The sequence below is a fragment of the Anolis sagrei genome, chromosome 11 (assembly GCF_037176765.1).
Source record: "Anolis sagrei isolate rAnoSag1 chromosome 11, rAnoSag1.mat, whole genome shotgun sequence".
Lineage (NCBI taxonomy): Eukaryota > Metazoa > Chordata > Lepidosauria > Squamata > Dactyloidae > Anolis > Anolis sagrei.
In genome coordinates, this window is record NC_090031.1 from 17,448,504 (window position 1) to 17,462,500 (window position 13,997).

At 45.9% G+C, this 13,997-nt stretch overlaps 1 protein-coding gene across 1 annotated transcript in view; it reads right to left on the reverse strand.

Annotated features, from left to right (window-relative positions):
- The window catches only part of RAPGEF1 (Rap guanine nucleotide exchange factor 1), a 96,237-nt gene that overhangs the window by 14,926 nt on the left and 67,314 nt on the right, over positions 1-13,997 (reverse strand). The window contains exons 12-15 of the mRNA XM_067471971.1: positions 10,375-10,692; positions 8,285-8,392; positions 4,192-4,283; positions 1,613-1,733 (exon numbers count right to left, since the gene is read on the reverse strand). Of these exons, the coding sequence (XP_067328072.1) occupies positions 1,613-1,733; positions 4,192-4,283; positions 8,285-8,392; positions 10,375-10,692 (639 nt within the window). The remainder of the gene's footprint in view (positions 1-1,612; positions 1,734-4,191; positions 4,284-8,284; positions 8,393-10,374; positions 10,693-13,997) is intronic.

Below are 13,997 nucleotides of genomic sequence, written 5' to 3' on the forward strand. Positions count from 1 at the left end.
GCAGCCAGGTTGCTAACTGGAGCGGCACTCAGGGAGCACACCACTCCTCTGTTGAGCCAGCTCCACTGGCTGCCAATCTGCTACCGGGCTCAATTCAAGGTGCTGGCCTTAGCCTATAAAGCCCTAAACGGTTCTGGCCCCGCTTACCTCTCCGAACGCATTTCCGCCTACGAACCGACTAGAACATTAAGATCATCTGGGGAGGCCCTGCTCTCGATCCCGCCTGCGTCACAGGTACGCTTGGCGGGGACGAGAGACAGGGCCTTCTCAGTGGTGGCCCCTCGGCTATGGAATACCTTGCCAGCTGACATCAGACAGGCACCTTCGTTGCTGGCGTTTCGGAGAATGGTCAAGACCTGGCTTTACGAACAAGCGTTCGGCTAAGCAATGCAACTAACTAAGGAAGACGATAACTGAACATAGGAACGGCACAATGACTATGAGAATGGATCTGACTTTAACGGAGGCGCTATATATGTTGTTTGTCGATTTGTCTGTCTATGTTAATTGTTGTGGAGCGACGTTGTCGTCCCGGTTGTTGTATTGCCGTGTTTTTAATTGCACTGTAAACCGCATTGAGTCGCCTGTCAAGGGCTGAAATATGCGGTATAAAAGTGAAGCAAATAAATAATAAATAAACATCCAGGTTTTTAGTTGACTATGAAAGGAGGACAAGGTAGGAGCCTATCTGATCTCCCTAGGGTAGGAGTTCCAGAGCCGGGGGGCCACCACCGAGAAGGCTCTCTCCCTCGTCCCCATCAACCGTGCATGTGACGGCGGGGGAGAGAGAGCAGTGCCTCCCCAGAAGATCTCAAGGTACGCACAGCAAAAATAACATCGCAATACAATAAGTGAAACATAAGAATAAAATAAAACAGTGTAAAATACAAAGAAAAAAACAAACACAGTAGGCGGGCCAAAGGCTTGGTCCCACAACCAGGTCTTCACCCTCCTTCTGAAGGACAGGCAGGAGGGGGCTGATCTAATATTGCTAGGAAGGGAGTTCCATAATCGGGGGGCAATCACTGAGAAGGCCCCGTCTCTCATCCCCGCCAAACACGCCTGTAGAATCATAGAATCAAAGAGTTGGAAAAGACCTCATGGGCCATCCAGTCCTACCCCCTGCCAAGAAGCAGGAATATTGCATTCAAATCACCCCTGACAGATGACCATCCAGCCTCTGTTTAAAAGCTTCCAAAGAAGGAGCCTTTGTTTAAAAGCTTCCAAAGAAGATACCACTGTGATGGTACCGAGAGCAGGGCCTCCCCAGAAGATCTTAGTCTTTGTGGTGGTTCGTAAAGTGAGATAGGTAAACTGGACCAGGGACTTTTAGGGCTTTATAGGCCAAAGTCAGCACTTGGAATTGTGCCCGGTAGCAAACAGGCTGCCAGTGGAGCTGACATACGAGTATGTCACCTCAGTTATTAAACCAGCTGCCTCTCGTTGAACTATTTGAAGCTTCCAAACAGTCTTCAAAGGCAACCCTATGTAGAGTGCGTTGCAGTAGTCTATCCTAAATGTAACAAGAGCGTGGACCACCGTGGCCAAGGAATTTCCCTAGAAATGACGTCCTGCCTGGAAACAACACAAAAACACACGACACCTCACTGACCTCTTGCTTGAGGGTCAGCCGGGCCATGATCTCGTTGTGATCGGTCAGCGAGAGCTCGTCCACTTCCTCTTCCTCATCCAGCCGGGAAGGGGCCAGAGCCTCATCGGGCGCCTTCTGTTGCCTGTGGGAAGAAGCATAAGAGGAAGTGACATTCAGAAAAGAAGCCCTCTAGCTGCCAAAGTTTACGGCAGGAACCATCCATGGCCAGGAGAGGTTCACTTTGATCCAACCCAGGGCTTCTTGAACCCCTTCCACCACTTTTCCCTTGAGATGTTTTCACATGAGCTTTGCTGGGAACGTAACTCTAAGCCAGACGTTCTCAAACTTTTTCAGCTATGGATCCCTTTTTGAAGCAGAAGTTAATTGTGGAGTCCCAAGAAATGCTTATATATTATACTAGCCGTCCCCTGGCACATGTTGCTGTGGCCCAGTCTGTGTACAGTGTTTCCTTGCTACTTCGCAGTCCGCTTATTGCGGACTCACTATATTGCAGGGAGAACAAGGGAACACTGTATAGCTGCTCCCTGTTCCTTTCCTCGCCAGGCTGGGTTGCCTTGGGCGCCCAGCCTGGCGAGGAAGGGACCCTCCAAGGCGGGGAGCAGCGGAGGTGGCGAAGAGGAGGCGGCTGCTGCTGAAAAGGGTCTTGGAGGCGGTTTCGCGCTCGCCCCTCCACTGCTCCGCGCTCCTTCCTCCCCAGGCTGGGCACTAGGCCTGGGTACCCAGTCTGGCGAGGAAGGGACACTCCATGGCACAAAGCAGCGGAGGTGGTGAGGAGGGGGCCGTTGCCGCAGAGGGCCTCAGAGGGGGCGGCTTCCCCCTCGCCTCCGCTGCTCCGCTCTCCTTCCTGCCCAGGCTGGGCACCGGGCCTGGCGAGGAAGGGACCCTTCATGGCACGAAGCAGCGGAGGTGGCGAGGAGGGGGCCGTTGCCGAAGAGGGCCTCAGAGGGGGCGGCTTCCCCCTCGCCTCCGCTGCTCCGCTCTCCTTCCTCCCCAGGCTGGGCACCAGGCCTGGTGAGGAAGGGACCCTCCATGGCACAAAGCAGCGGAGGTGGCGAGGAGGGGGCCATGGCCGCAGAGGGCCTCAGAGGGGGCGGCTTCCCCCTTGCCTCCGCTGCTCTACTTCCTCCCCAGGCTGGGCACCAGGCCTGGGTACCCGGCCTGGCGAGGAAGGGACCACCGTGGCATGGAGCAGCAGAGGTGGCAAGGAGACCACCGCAAAAGGGAATTTTGCAGATTTTCACTTATCGCGGGTGGTCCTTGAACAGATAAGTGAGGGATTACTGAATATGCGTTTTGTTTGTGTATACTCTCAGTGGACGGAGAGTGTTTGTGTGAACTAATTCACTCAGTGCAATAAAACAAAATAGAATATTTTAAACGAAGAGCAATATTACCAACATAAACTTAACAGTATTTCAGTGGGAGATCCCAAGAGCCATCCAGTCCAACCCCCTTGTGCCATGCAGGAAAGGCACAATCAAAGCACCCCCAACAGATGGCCATCCAGCCTTTTAATAATAATAATAATAATAATAATTATTATTATTATTATTATTAACTTTATTTGTACCCCGCTAACATCTCCCGAAGGACTTGATGCAACTTACAAAGGCCAAGGCCTCAATAAAACAACAATACAACAATACACATAAACCATAAAGCAAATCAAAACATTAAAGCAATAACAGTAAACAGTAAAAACAGTACACCATGGCACAATAAAACTAAGGCCGGGCCAAGTGTAAATGGGTACAGATTAAAAGTGCTGAGTATGACAGTTGAAATATAAGGATTTTTGGGTAAGTACAATGTGTGGACAATCTTAGGTCTCTTAGTAAAATGCTTCTGGGACATATTGCTGGGGTTTCCTATTCTGGAAAGGCACACCGGAATAGCCAAGTCTTCAAGCTCTTCCTAAAGACTGCCAACGTAGGGGCCTGTCTGATGTCCTTGGGGAGGGCGTTCCAGAGTCGGGGGGCTACCACAGAGAAGGCCCTGTCCCTCATCCCCACCAACCGCGCTTGCGACGCAGGTGGAATCATGAGCAGGGCCTCTCCAGATGAACGATGTAATAATACATCACACAGTCCTAGACACTTGGGAAGTGTTCGACTTGTGATTTTGTGATACGAAATCCAGCATATAGATCTTGTTTGCTGTAAATACTGTCCATTTGTGTCAATAATAATAATAAAAATCCTGGAAGAAAGGGACAGAGCTTGGTGTCAATGGAAACCAGAGCTTGCCAAGCAATCCGCAGATATATAAACCCAATTTTCCTTGTTTGCAACACACCTCACAACCTCTGAGGATGCCCGCCACAGATGCAGGCAAAAGTCAGGAGAGAATGCTTCTAGAACATGGCCAGACAGTCCAAAAAACGAACAGCAACCCAATAATAATAATAATAATAGTAATAATAACAATAATAAGAGAAATTACAGAGGAAGTGGGGCACCCATGGAACCCTTGGGCACCTCTCGCAGAACCCAAAGGGCTCCCCGGAGCACAGTTTGCGAACTGCTGCTCTAAGGCCTTGGTAACGTCTCCAGGTAAGAGCCAATGTTTTGGAGCCTCACCTGTCACTCTCCTCTTGGCTTTCCTTCCCGGGAAGGCTGTTGCTCAAGGAGGTTGGGTTCTTTGCGTGGCTGTCTCTGATCACCGGCGACTCCTGGAAGAAAGGGACAGAGCTGGGAGTCAACGGGAAGCCAGAACTTGTTAAGGAGGCAACTCAGCATGCGCCCGAATGCACTCGCAGATCTCAAACACACTGGGAGCAGGGAGGGCAACCCCAAGTTACATTTTGAGAAACTCTCGCATAGAACTGAGTCATTATGGTGACGGACTCAAGGTCGGTCCTGTTTCAAAAGCAATGGCAGCAAATCCTTTGTTTTGGTTTCAGGGTTGTTAAAACGGAGCGGAGCTGTAGATTTGAATATACAAGCAATATATTCATTTCCAAGCAAAACCAGCTTGTGAGTGATCATTTAATATTGCTATATAAAACCTACAGTCTTACAACACGAGACTCAAGTCAACACATTCCCCAACAAAAGGAGCATGTGTGTGTCTTATTTCGTGCAATGAGAAAAAATACCAAGGGGAGGAAACTAAAAAGGAACTGACGGCGCTGCATTGTAGAGCAGCTTTTCTTCTCTCAATGGATCCCCTTCCCAGTAAAACCTCTCCGAAACCAATGTGGCCGAAGGAAGCAGGAAACGAGAGAGTGAGGGAGACCAAAGAGGGGAAGAGAAGGCTCAGTGCGGAGATGTATACATATAGAAAAGGGAAGTGGAGAAACAAGGGAGATGGAGAAATCTTCACAAACTGTACTCAGAACGATAAATTAAGAGGAGAGAAAGGAGGAGTTGCTTTGGTGCAAGGCCTCATGCGCAGAAGTGGTGCCCGCACACCGATTTGCCCTTCTTCAAGTTCACCCTGCATGTCTCCTCTCATGTTTCCAACTATAAGTTCAGATACAGACAGAGCAGGCTTTGCTAGACTGTGCCTTGCTAAAGATACCAAATGTTCTCCAGCCCTCCCAGAGGCTAATAATAATAATAATAATAATAATAATAATAATAATAATATATGACATATAATAAATAATGCCTTGCTAAAGATACCAAATGTTCTCCAGCCCTCCCAGAGGCTAATAATAATAATAATAATAATAATAATAATAATAATATATAACATATAATAAATAATGCCTTGCTAAAGATACCAAATGTTCTCCAGCCCTCCCAGAGGCTAATAATAATAATAATAATAATAATAATAATAATAATAATAATTTGTAACATATAATAAATAATAATAATTTATAATAATAATATGTTTGTATGTGTGTTTACAAACAATTTTCAAGATGGCTCCCACATCTAGACAGCATTGTGACTCCTGTCAACAATGGATCTTGAAGGAATTTGGCACACAGACCCGACATAAACACCTTTAAGTACGGGTGGGGTTTGTTGGAGCATGCAAGGAATCCGTTAGTGTGTGTGTGTCAACTTTAAAATAAGATGCATGAGGCTGATTGGTTGGGCAATGGCCAGGGAACAGGCTGAGCCTGGGACTTTTGGTTACTGTTACATTTTTGTTCAGGCTTGAGCTGAACAAAAAAGAGAGCACACTCCAAACTCTGAACAAGAAAGAGAGCACACTTCAAACTCTGTCTCTGCTTCTTTCTTCGTCTCTCTGCACCTGCATAGCTCAAGCCTGAACAGAAATGTAACGGTAACCAAAAGTCTCAGGCTCAGCTGGGCCTCTGAGCATTGCCCAATCAATCAACTCATGTGTCTTATTTTTATTTGGAGGTGTCTACGGACAACGCCAATTCTTCAGCTTAGAAATGGAGATGAGAACCAACCCCAGAGTCGGACACGATTGGACTTAAAGTCAGGGGAAAACCTTTACCTTTACTCGCTTCATGAGCTGCTGAAGGAGTTTATCCACATGGACAAAGAAAAACCATTTTAAATCTCTCATAAAAGGACTGTAAATTAAGATGCATGAAGCTGATTGGTCAGGCAATGCCCGAGAAGCAGGCTGAGTCTGGGACTTTTGGTTACTGTTATACTTTTGTTCAGGCTTGAGTTTAGCAAATGCAGAGAGACAAAGGGAGAAGCAGAGAGAGACAGAGAATGGAGTGTGCTTCCTGCTCTAGCAGGAAGGTAACGGCGCTTCTTGCAATCATGCCGGCCACATGACCTACAGACAGCGCCAGCTCTTCAGCTTAGAAATGGAGACGAGCACCAGAGTCGGACATGACTGGACTTAATGTTAGGGGAAAACCTTTACCTTTACTCACTTCATGAGCTGCTGAAGGAGTTTAGCCACATGGACAAAGACCATTTTAAATCTCTCATAAAAGGACTGTAATATAAGATGCATGAAGTTGATTGGTTGGGCAATGGGTGGGAAGCAGGCTGAGCCTGGGAGTTTTGGTTACTGTTACATTTTTGTTCAGGCTTGAGCTATGCAGGTGCAGAGAGAGACAGAGTGTGTTCTCGCTTCCTGAGCTACTGAAGAAGTTTATCCACATAGCCAAAGAAAGACCATTTTATATCTCTCATAAAAGGACTGTAAAATAAGATGCATGAAGCTGATTGGTCAGGCAATTCCTGGGAAGACAGCTGAGCCTGGGATTTTTGGTTACCGTTACATTTTTGTTCAGACTTGAACAAAAGAACTATTTGTTCTTTATTATTCGCCTGCATGGCATATTTTCTTTCTCTGGCAAGGCAGTGTGCGGGCTGATCAAACATGAACTACACGTGGTTTATTTTACATTATGCCACAGGGCTTGGAGGGAAATGACTTTGAATTTTGGGAGTTGTAGTTCCCCCCACATCTTTATGCATTTAACAATCGGAGCATTCATAAAAAGCAAAAGCCTACGATGACTATTTCTTATAAACAGCAGATAGGTCTGTTTATTGATTAGGCCACTGACCCTATCAACAATAAGAGACAAAAACAAAAATCACTACCCTAAATCTCCTGTAATCTATATAAATAAAAATGTAATGTTCATTTGTGAGGTTAACATAACTAAAAAACGACTGGACGAATTGACACCAAATTTGGATACAATACACCTATCAGGTCAACGAGTGACCATCACTCATAAAAACACTGAAAAACACAGCAGAAAGAACTTTAAAAGCCAAAAAATACATGACAACACATGCGAAAAACCACATATACACACATATACAATGTTCTCTCGCTACTTTGCAGTTCGCTTTTCGCGGACTCGCTATTTCGTGGTTTTTCAGTAAATATTAATGCAAAATATTTATCACAGTATTTTTCTGTTTTGCGGTACTCGTTCTGCATATACGTAGTACGTGTTGTTCAGTAATGTATATATTTACGATTAACAGTAAATGGCATATTTACGCAGCAGATGACTACACACCAAAAACGCTTGAGATACTATTTGCTGACATGATATTGTAATATATATATCTATATATCTATATCTCTATATCTGTATCTAACTATCATCCCTACTTTGCGGATTTTCACTTTTCACGTGTGAACAGTGAGGGAACACTATACACTAATTTATACACACACATATATATACACACACACAAAACACATATACACAGACTGGGCCACAGCAACACGTGGGACAGGACGGCTAGTAGTTAACTAAAAATTATTTATTTTCCAGCGTTTCTAACCCACCCATCTCAATCCCCAATTAAAACACGATTGATTAAATTATAAGTTTGGTAAAATGGGATTTAATTACAAGATGAAAGCCAAGGGAGGAGAGTGACAGTTGTAAAAGAATCAGTCAGAGAAGTTCATCGCCTTGACAAGAGGCGTTTTTGATTGTTGACATGGTTAGTGGACTAATCGATAAACAGATCTATCTATCTAGAAATAGCATTACAAAGGCCTAACTCGAGCACCACAGGGTACCTAAGGTAGTACATGTAATACAATGATAATAACAATGACAACAATGTGCAAAGCAGCAGGGACCAGAAGTCCTGAATGAGCACCGCAAGGCTGGGGAAAGGCTTTCCGAAAGCGCAAGAGGAGCATCCCCCTCCAGAGCAAGTGAGGTCCAGCTCTCCTCTGTATGTGGATCCCCCACCCACTGTCCAATATGCAAAAGAACACCCCCCCCCCCCCATCGCTACTTACTCCTCCTCCTCCAGAGCGAGGGAGTTCCCCGTTGCTTTGGCCGGAGGAATAGAGGTTGACGTACTCCCCCTCCCCTGCCTCCTCGCCGGGCGCCGGGACCTGGTCGCTCTGCAGCGGGAGACAGCAAGGGGTGGGGGACAGGGGGTGAGGGCTGGCCATGGGGAACTGTGGCTATTGTGTGGGTGTGTGGGGGGGGGGGAGAAAGGGGTCCGGTCGGACACACAGACCAAGACCCCTGGCCAAGCACTCCTCCTCCTGCTCGGTCTTTCTGGGCCAAGCGCAGACGAAGGGGGGGACTCGGCTGGGTAAGGTTCCACTGACCGAAATCCATCCCGAGAAGGGTAGTCCCGTGGACTCCCAGGAAAGCTATGTATCCTACTCTCAACGCTGAGATGAGAGTATTTCACTCTTTACCTGTGGTGTGAATCCATTGCTGGATTGCATCACAGCACAAGGGGAAACAGATTGCCCCCTCATTGGTACCCCCTTTCCAATGTGGAGATGTGGCTCTTGTGGCTCTCAGCCTTCTCTTCTCCAAGACGAACACCCCTGTCTCCCTTGACCGCTCCTTCGAGGGATTCGTGGGATCCACTCCCAAAGGGGACTCATGCGATCCACTCCTAATAGGGACTCGTGGGACTACCTTATCATAGGGGGCTCGTGGGATCCATTTCTCAGAGGGAGTCATAGGATCTATTCCTCACAGAGGGACTCATGGTATCCACTCCTTGTGGGACCCATTTCTCGCAGGGGACTCATGGGATCCACTCGCCTGAGGGGACCTGTGGGATTCACTCCTCACAGAGGAGTCAAGGGATCTATTCATCAGAGAGACTTGGGGTCTACTCCCAGAGAGGCACATGGGATCCACCTCTCGTAAGGGACTCACGGGATCCACTCATGGGGACTCATGTGATCAACTCCTCAGAGGGATTTGTGGGGATCACTCCTTATAGGATCCACTCCCCAAAGGGGATGCTTGAGATACACTCCTCACAGGGATTAATGGGATCCACTCCTCAGAGGGGACTCATAAGATCCACCTCTCAAAGGACTCATGGGATCTACTCCTCAGATAGATTTGTGGGAATCACTCCTCATGGGATCTACTCCCCTCGGGGATTTGTGGGATCCACTCCTCAGAGGGGACTCATAGGATCCACTTCTTAGAAAGGACTCATGGGATCTACTTGTCAGATGGATTTGTGGGAATCACTCCTTATGGGATCCACTCTCCACAGGGGACTCTTTAGATCCACTCCTCACAGGGATTAATGGGATCCACTCCTCAGAGGGGACTCATAAGACCCACTTTCCAGAGGACTCATGGGATCTACTCCTCAGATAGATTTGTGGGAATCACTCCTCATGGGATCCACTCCCCATGGGGATTTGTGGGATCCACTCCTCAGAGGAGACTCATAAGATCCACTTTCCAGAGGACTCATGGGATCTACTCCTCAGATAGATTTGTGGGAATCACTCCCCATGGGATCCATTCCCCACAGGGATTCGTGGGATCCACTCCTCAGAGGGGACTCATAGGATTGACTTCTTAGGATTCATGGGATCTACTTGTCAGATGGATTTGTAGGAATCACTCCTTATGGGATCCACTCTCCACAGGGGACTCTTGAGATCAACTCCTCACAGGGATTTGTGGGATCCACTTCTCAGAGGGGACTCATAGGACCCACTCATCACAGGGGACTCATGGTGCCCAGACCTTTGGCAATTTGGTGGCACTTCCATCCTGTCCATGTCCTTCTTGAAGACTGGCACCCTGGAAGCATGGCTATTCTCCTAGGTATCCTTAACACTCAGGAAGTGGGGGACATGGTGGACTAAAAGGGAAAGAGGTTTGGATGGGTGAGGTAGCCTCCTGCGGTGAAATGGAACAGGGAGGAAGGTGCTCAGAGGGGACTGGATTTTGCAAGGAGGGTCCGAGTCCTTCCCTGGGCCTCCTTGACACTTTACTTCCCGGGAAACCCACAAAAAGGCAACTCTCCGCAGGCCCACGGAATCCCGATTTGCCCCGACTGTATCCCGAACCCGAAGCATAATAAGCCAAGCAAGAAGTGCCTCCTCACCAAAGACGTCTGAAGGGAGGCGGCGAAAGGGGGTTCAGACGGAAGGCAAGTCGGAGCCGTCCCGTTAGAGCCGCTCTCCTGCGAAGAGGAAGCGGGGCTGGACACGGCAGCGGTGGCGTCCGCGGAGGGGTGTCCGGCCGGGTCAGAAATCACAGGCTGGGGGTGGGCGAGGGCAAAGGGCAAAGGCGAGGAGGAGGAGGAAGAGGAGGAAGTGGCAGCAATGGCGGCGGCAGAGGTAGTGGAGGAGAGGAAAGGCGGGATGGAGACTTGGTTGCGAGGCACAAAGTCTTGTGAGAAAGACCTGAACACGGACTTGTACTGGTAGCCCGGATGATGGATGCGGAAGGAAGGAACAAAGGAAGGAAAGAAGGAAGGAAAGAAAAAGAGAGAGAAAAAGAGAAAGAGATTAGACCAGCAGCAGATCACAGCAGAGAAACCAGAAAGAAAGGAGATCAACAGTAGCTCACAAACATAAACTGGAATTTACCTTTTATGAGTATTGGAGTTTGAACCTGTGTTTTTAAATATACGTACTTTTATTGCCTTCTATTTTTAAAGTATTTTGTACCTTTGCCTTGAACCATGAGGAGAGTCAGGTAACTATTATTATTATTATTATTATTGGGTTGTTGTACGTTTTCCGGGCTATATGGCCATGTTCTAGAGGCATTTTCTCCTGACGTTTCGCCTGCATCTATGGCAAGCATCCTCAGAGGTAGTGAGGTCTGTTGGAAGTAGGAAAACGGGTTTATATATCTGTGGAAAGACCAGGGTGGGACAAAGGACTTTTGTCTGCTGGAGCTAGGTGTGAATGTTTCATTAAATGCTAATCAAGGTGGTCAGTTGAAACATTCACACCACCTTGATTAGCATACAATGGCCTGACTGTGCCTAGAGCAAACTTTTGTTGAGAAGTGATTACATGTCCTTGTTTGTTTCCTCTCTGTTGTTGTGCTGTTGCAATTTTAGAGTTTTTTAATACTGGTAGCCAGATTTTGTTCATTTTCGTGGTTTCCTCCTTTCTGTTGAAATTGTCCACATGCTTGTGTATTTCAATGGCTTCTTCTTCTTCTTCATCTAATCACCTCTCAACAAAAGTTTGCTCCAGGCACAGTCAGGCCATTGTATGGTAATCAAGGTGGTCAGTTGAAACATTCACACCTAGCTCCAGCAGACAAAAGTCCTTTGTCCCACCCTGGTCTGTGTTTTTTTCCATGTTTTTATGACTGATGGACACTCATTGGCCTGATAGGTGTATTGTGTCCAAATTTGGTGTCAATTCCCCCAGTGGTTTTTGAGTTCTGTGAATACCACAAACGAACATTACATTTTTCTTTATATAGATAGATATCTATATCTATCCTGCATTCCGAGGGTGAGGCAGAAGTAAGGAGAGAGTTAAAGGCACCGCACACCTTTTTTTTTTTTTGTTGCAAAAAATATATACCGAGGATTTTACCGCAGGTTCGTTCACAGTTCTCAACAGATACTGAATCTGGAACTATACCACAATGCCTTTCAACTAGGGAAACTCCTTAAAGAGCTACCGTATGGGCACAAATCAAAAAGAAGCAAAGTACCAAAAGATATTATGGCAAGTACGCAGGAGGAGAAAGCAACGGAAATTTCGACTCCACTGATTCAAGGGTGTTGTTCCTCTTCCTTTTTATGATGTAACTTTTGGCCACATAAAGGCAGCATTAGACTCAAGGCCTTGCTGGAATTAGGCCTATCCAAGGGGAACCAAGAGGGAAAGTTCCCTCTTTCTATCAGCTTCGACGGAGCCAGAACGTGTCCTCAGTCATTGCGCAAAGTGCAATCTATCTATCTATGTAATTCATTACTTATCTATCTATATATATAAAAATGCTCAGTGCATAATGAGTTCCTTAAAAACAAAAGAACCAATGAACAAAATCACACCAAATTTGGGAACAAAACGTTTCACAACACAAGGAGTGACCATCACTCAAAAAATATGATATTGTCATTTGGGAGTTGTAGTTGCTGGGATTTATAGTACACCTACAATCAAAGAGCATTCTGAACTCCACCAATGATGGAATTGAACCAAACGTGGCACACAGGCCTCCCATGACCAACAATAAATACTAGCAGCATTTAGGGGGCATTGACCTTGAGTTTGGGAGTTGTAGTTCACCTACATCCAGAGAGCACTGTGGACTTAAACTATGATGGTCTGGACCAAATTCGGCACGAATATTCCATATACCCAAATATGAGCACAGGTGGAGTTTGGGGAAATGGACCTTGACATTTGGGAGTTGTAGTTACTGGGATTTATAGTTCACCTACACTCAAAGAGCATTCTGAACTCCACCAACGTTGGTATTGAACCAAACTTGGCACAAAGAACTCCCTTGACCAACAGAAAATACTAGAAGGATTTGGTGGGCACTGACCTTGAATTTTGGAGTTGTAGTTTACCTACATCCAGAGAGAACTGTGGACTCAAACAGTGAGGGATTTGGACCAAACTTGGCACAGATAGTCAATATGACTGCATGTGAACACAGATGGAGTTTGGAAAAAATAGACCTTGACATTTGGGAGTTGTAGTTGCTGGGATTTATAGTTAATCTACATTCAAAGAGCATTCTGAACCCCACCAACGATAGAATTGGGCCAAACTTCCCACATAGAACCTCCATGACCAACAGAAAATACTATATATGATTCACACACAAACACACATATACACGTATATGACAGATATAGTATCATAGATTTGAAAGGGACCCCTAAAGAAGGACAATTATATGTTGCATGATCCAGAGTAAGCAAACCGAACAATCTCCACATCAGCACTGACAAAGAAACAACAAGAAATACTTTTTACCCACAAGCATAAAGAAATTACATATAATAGAAACCAACACTTTCTCATTACTTTATTTTTCAGATCACCAGACTGGGCCACAGCAACGCGTGGCAGGGGACAGCTAGTATATTATATTATGCTCACATGCTTGTACCCTTAAGCCATCAGGAGAGGTGCACAATAAATAAAAGTTGTGGTTGTTTTTATTATTATTATTATTATTATTATTATTGGTGGAAAATACATAAAAAACCTATAGAGAGAAAGAAAGGATTACCTTTGAATCTTGCTTAATAGAGGAAAATGGGACTTAAATAAATATAATACTAATGTTATGCATTTATTTGTTTGCCTTCTACGTGAAAGAACTATGGTCTAAGCATAAAAAAACTTGATCAGTATGTAACAAAATTTGAAAGTACAACCTCCCTCCTGTCATAAGGGAAGAAACCATCCAATCCCTCCCAACAGATTGTCAGGATTATTGAAGGTATGCATGTATGTTTTTTCAATGTGTTTCTATATGATTAAGAATGGTGTTCATATGTATTCAAGATGGATTCTGTTATGTTCAATTGTGTATTGGAATTGTTGTTGTAAGAGACAGAGAGGTAGAGAGAGAAGAGACCTTGACAGAAGTTAGATAACGAGTTTCTCTGGCTGGGAAGAAATAGGGAGTATCCGGCTTACAGCCAGAGCCTGATAAGCAGATGTTCTGAAACTGTACTGAAGCTGTGCTTTGTAGTTCCTGATTTTGCCCGCTTAGAAGTAGACTTGTTGG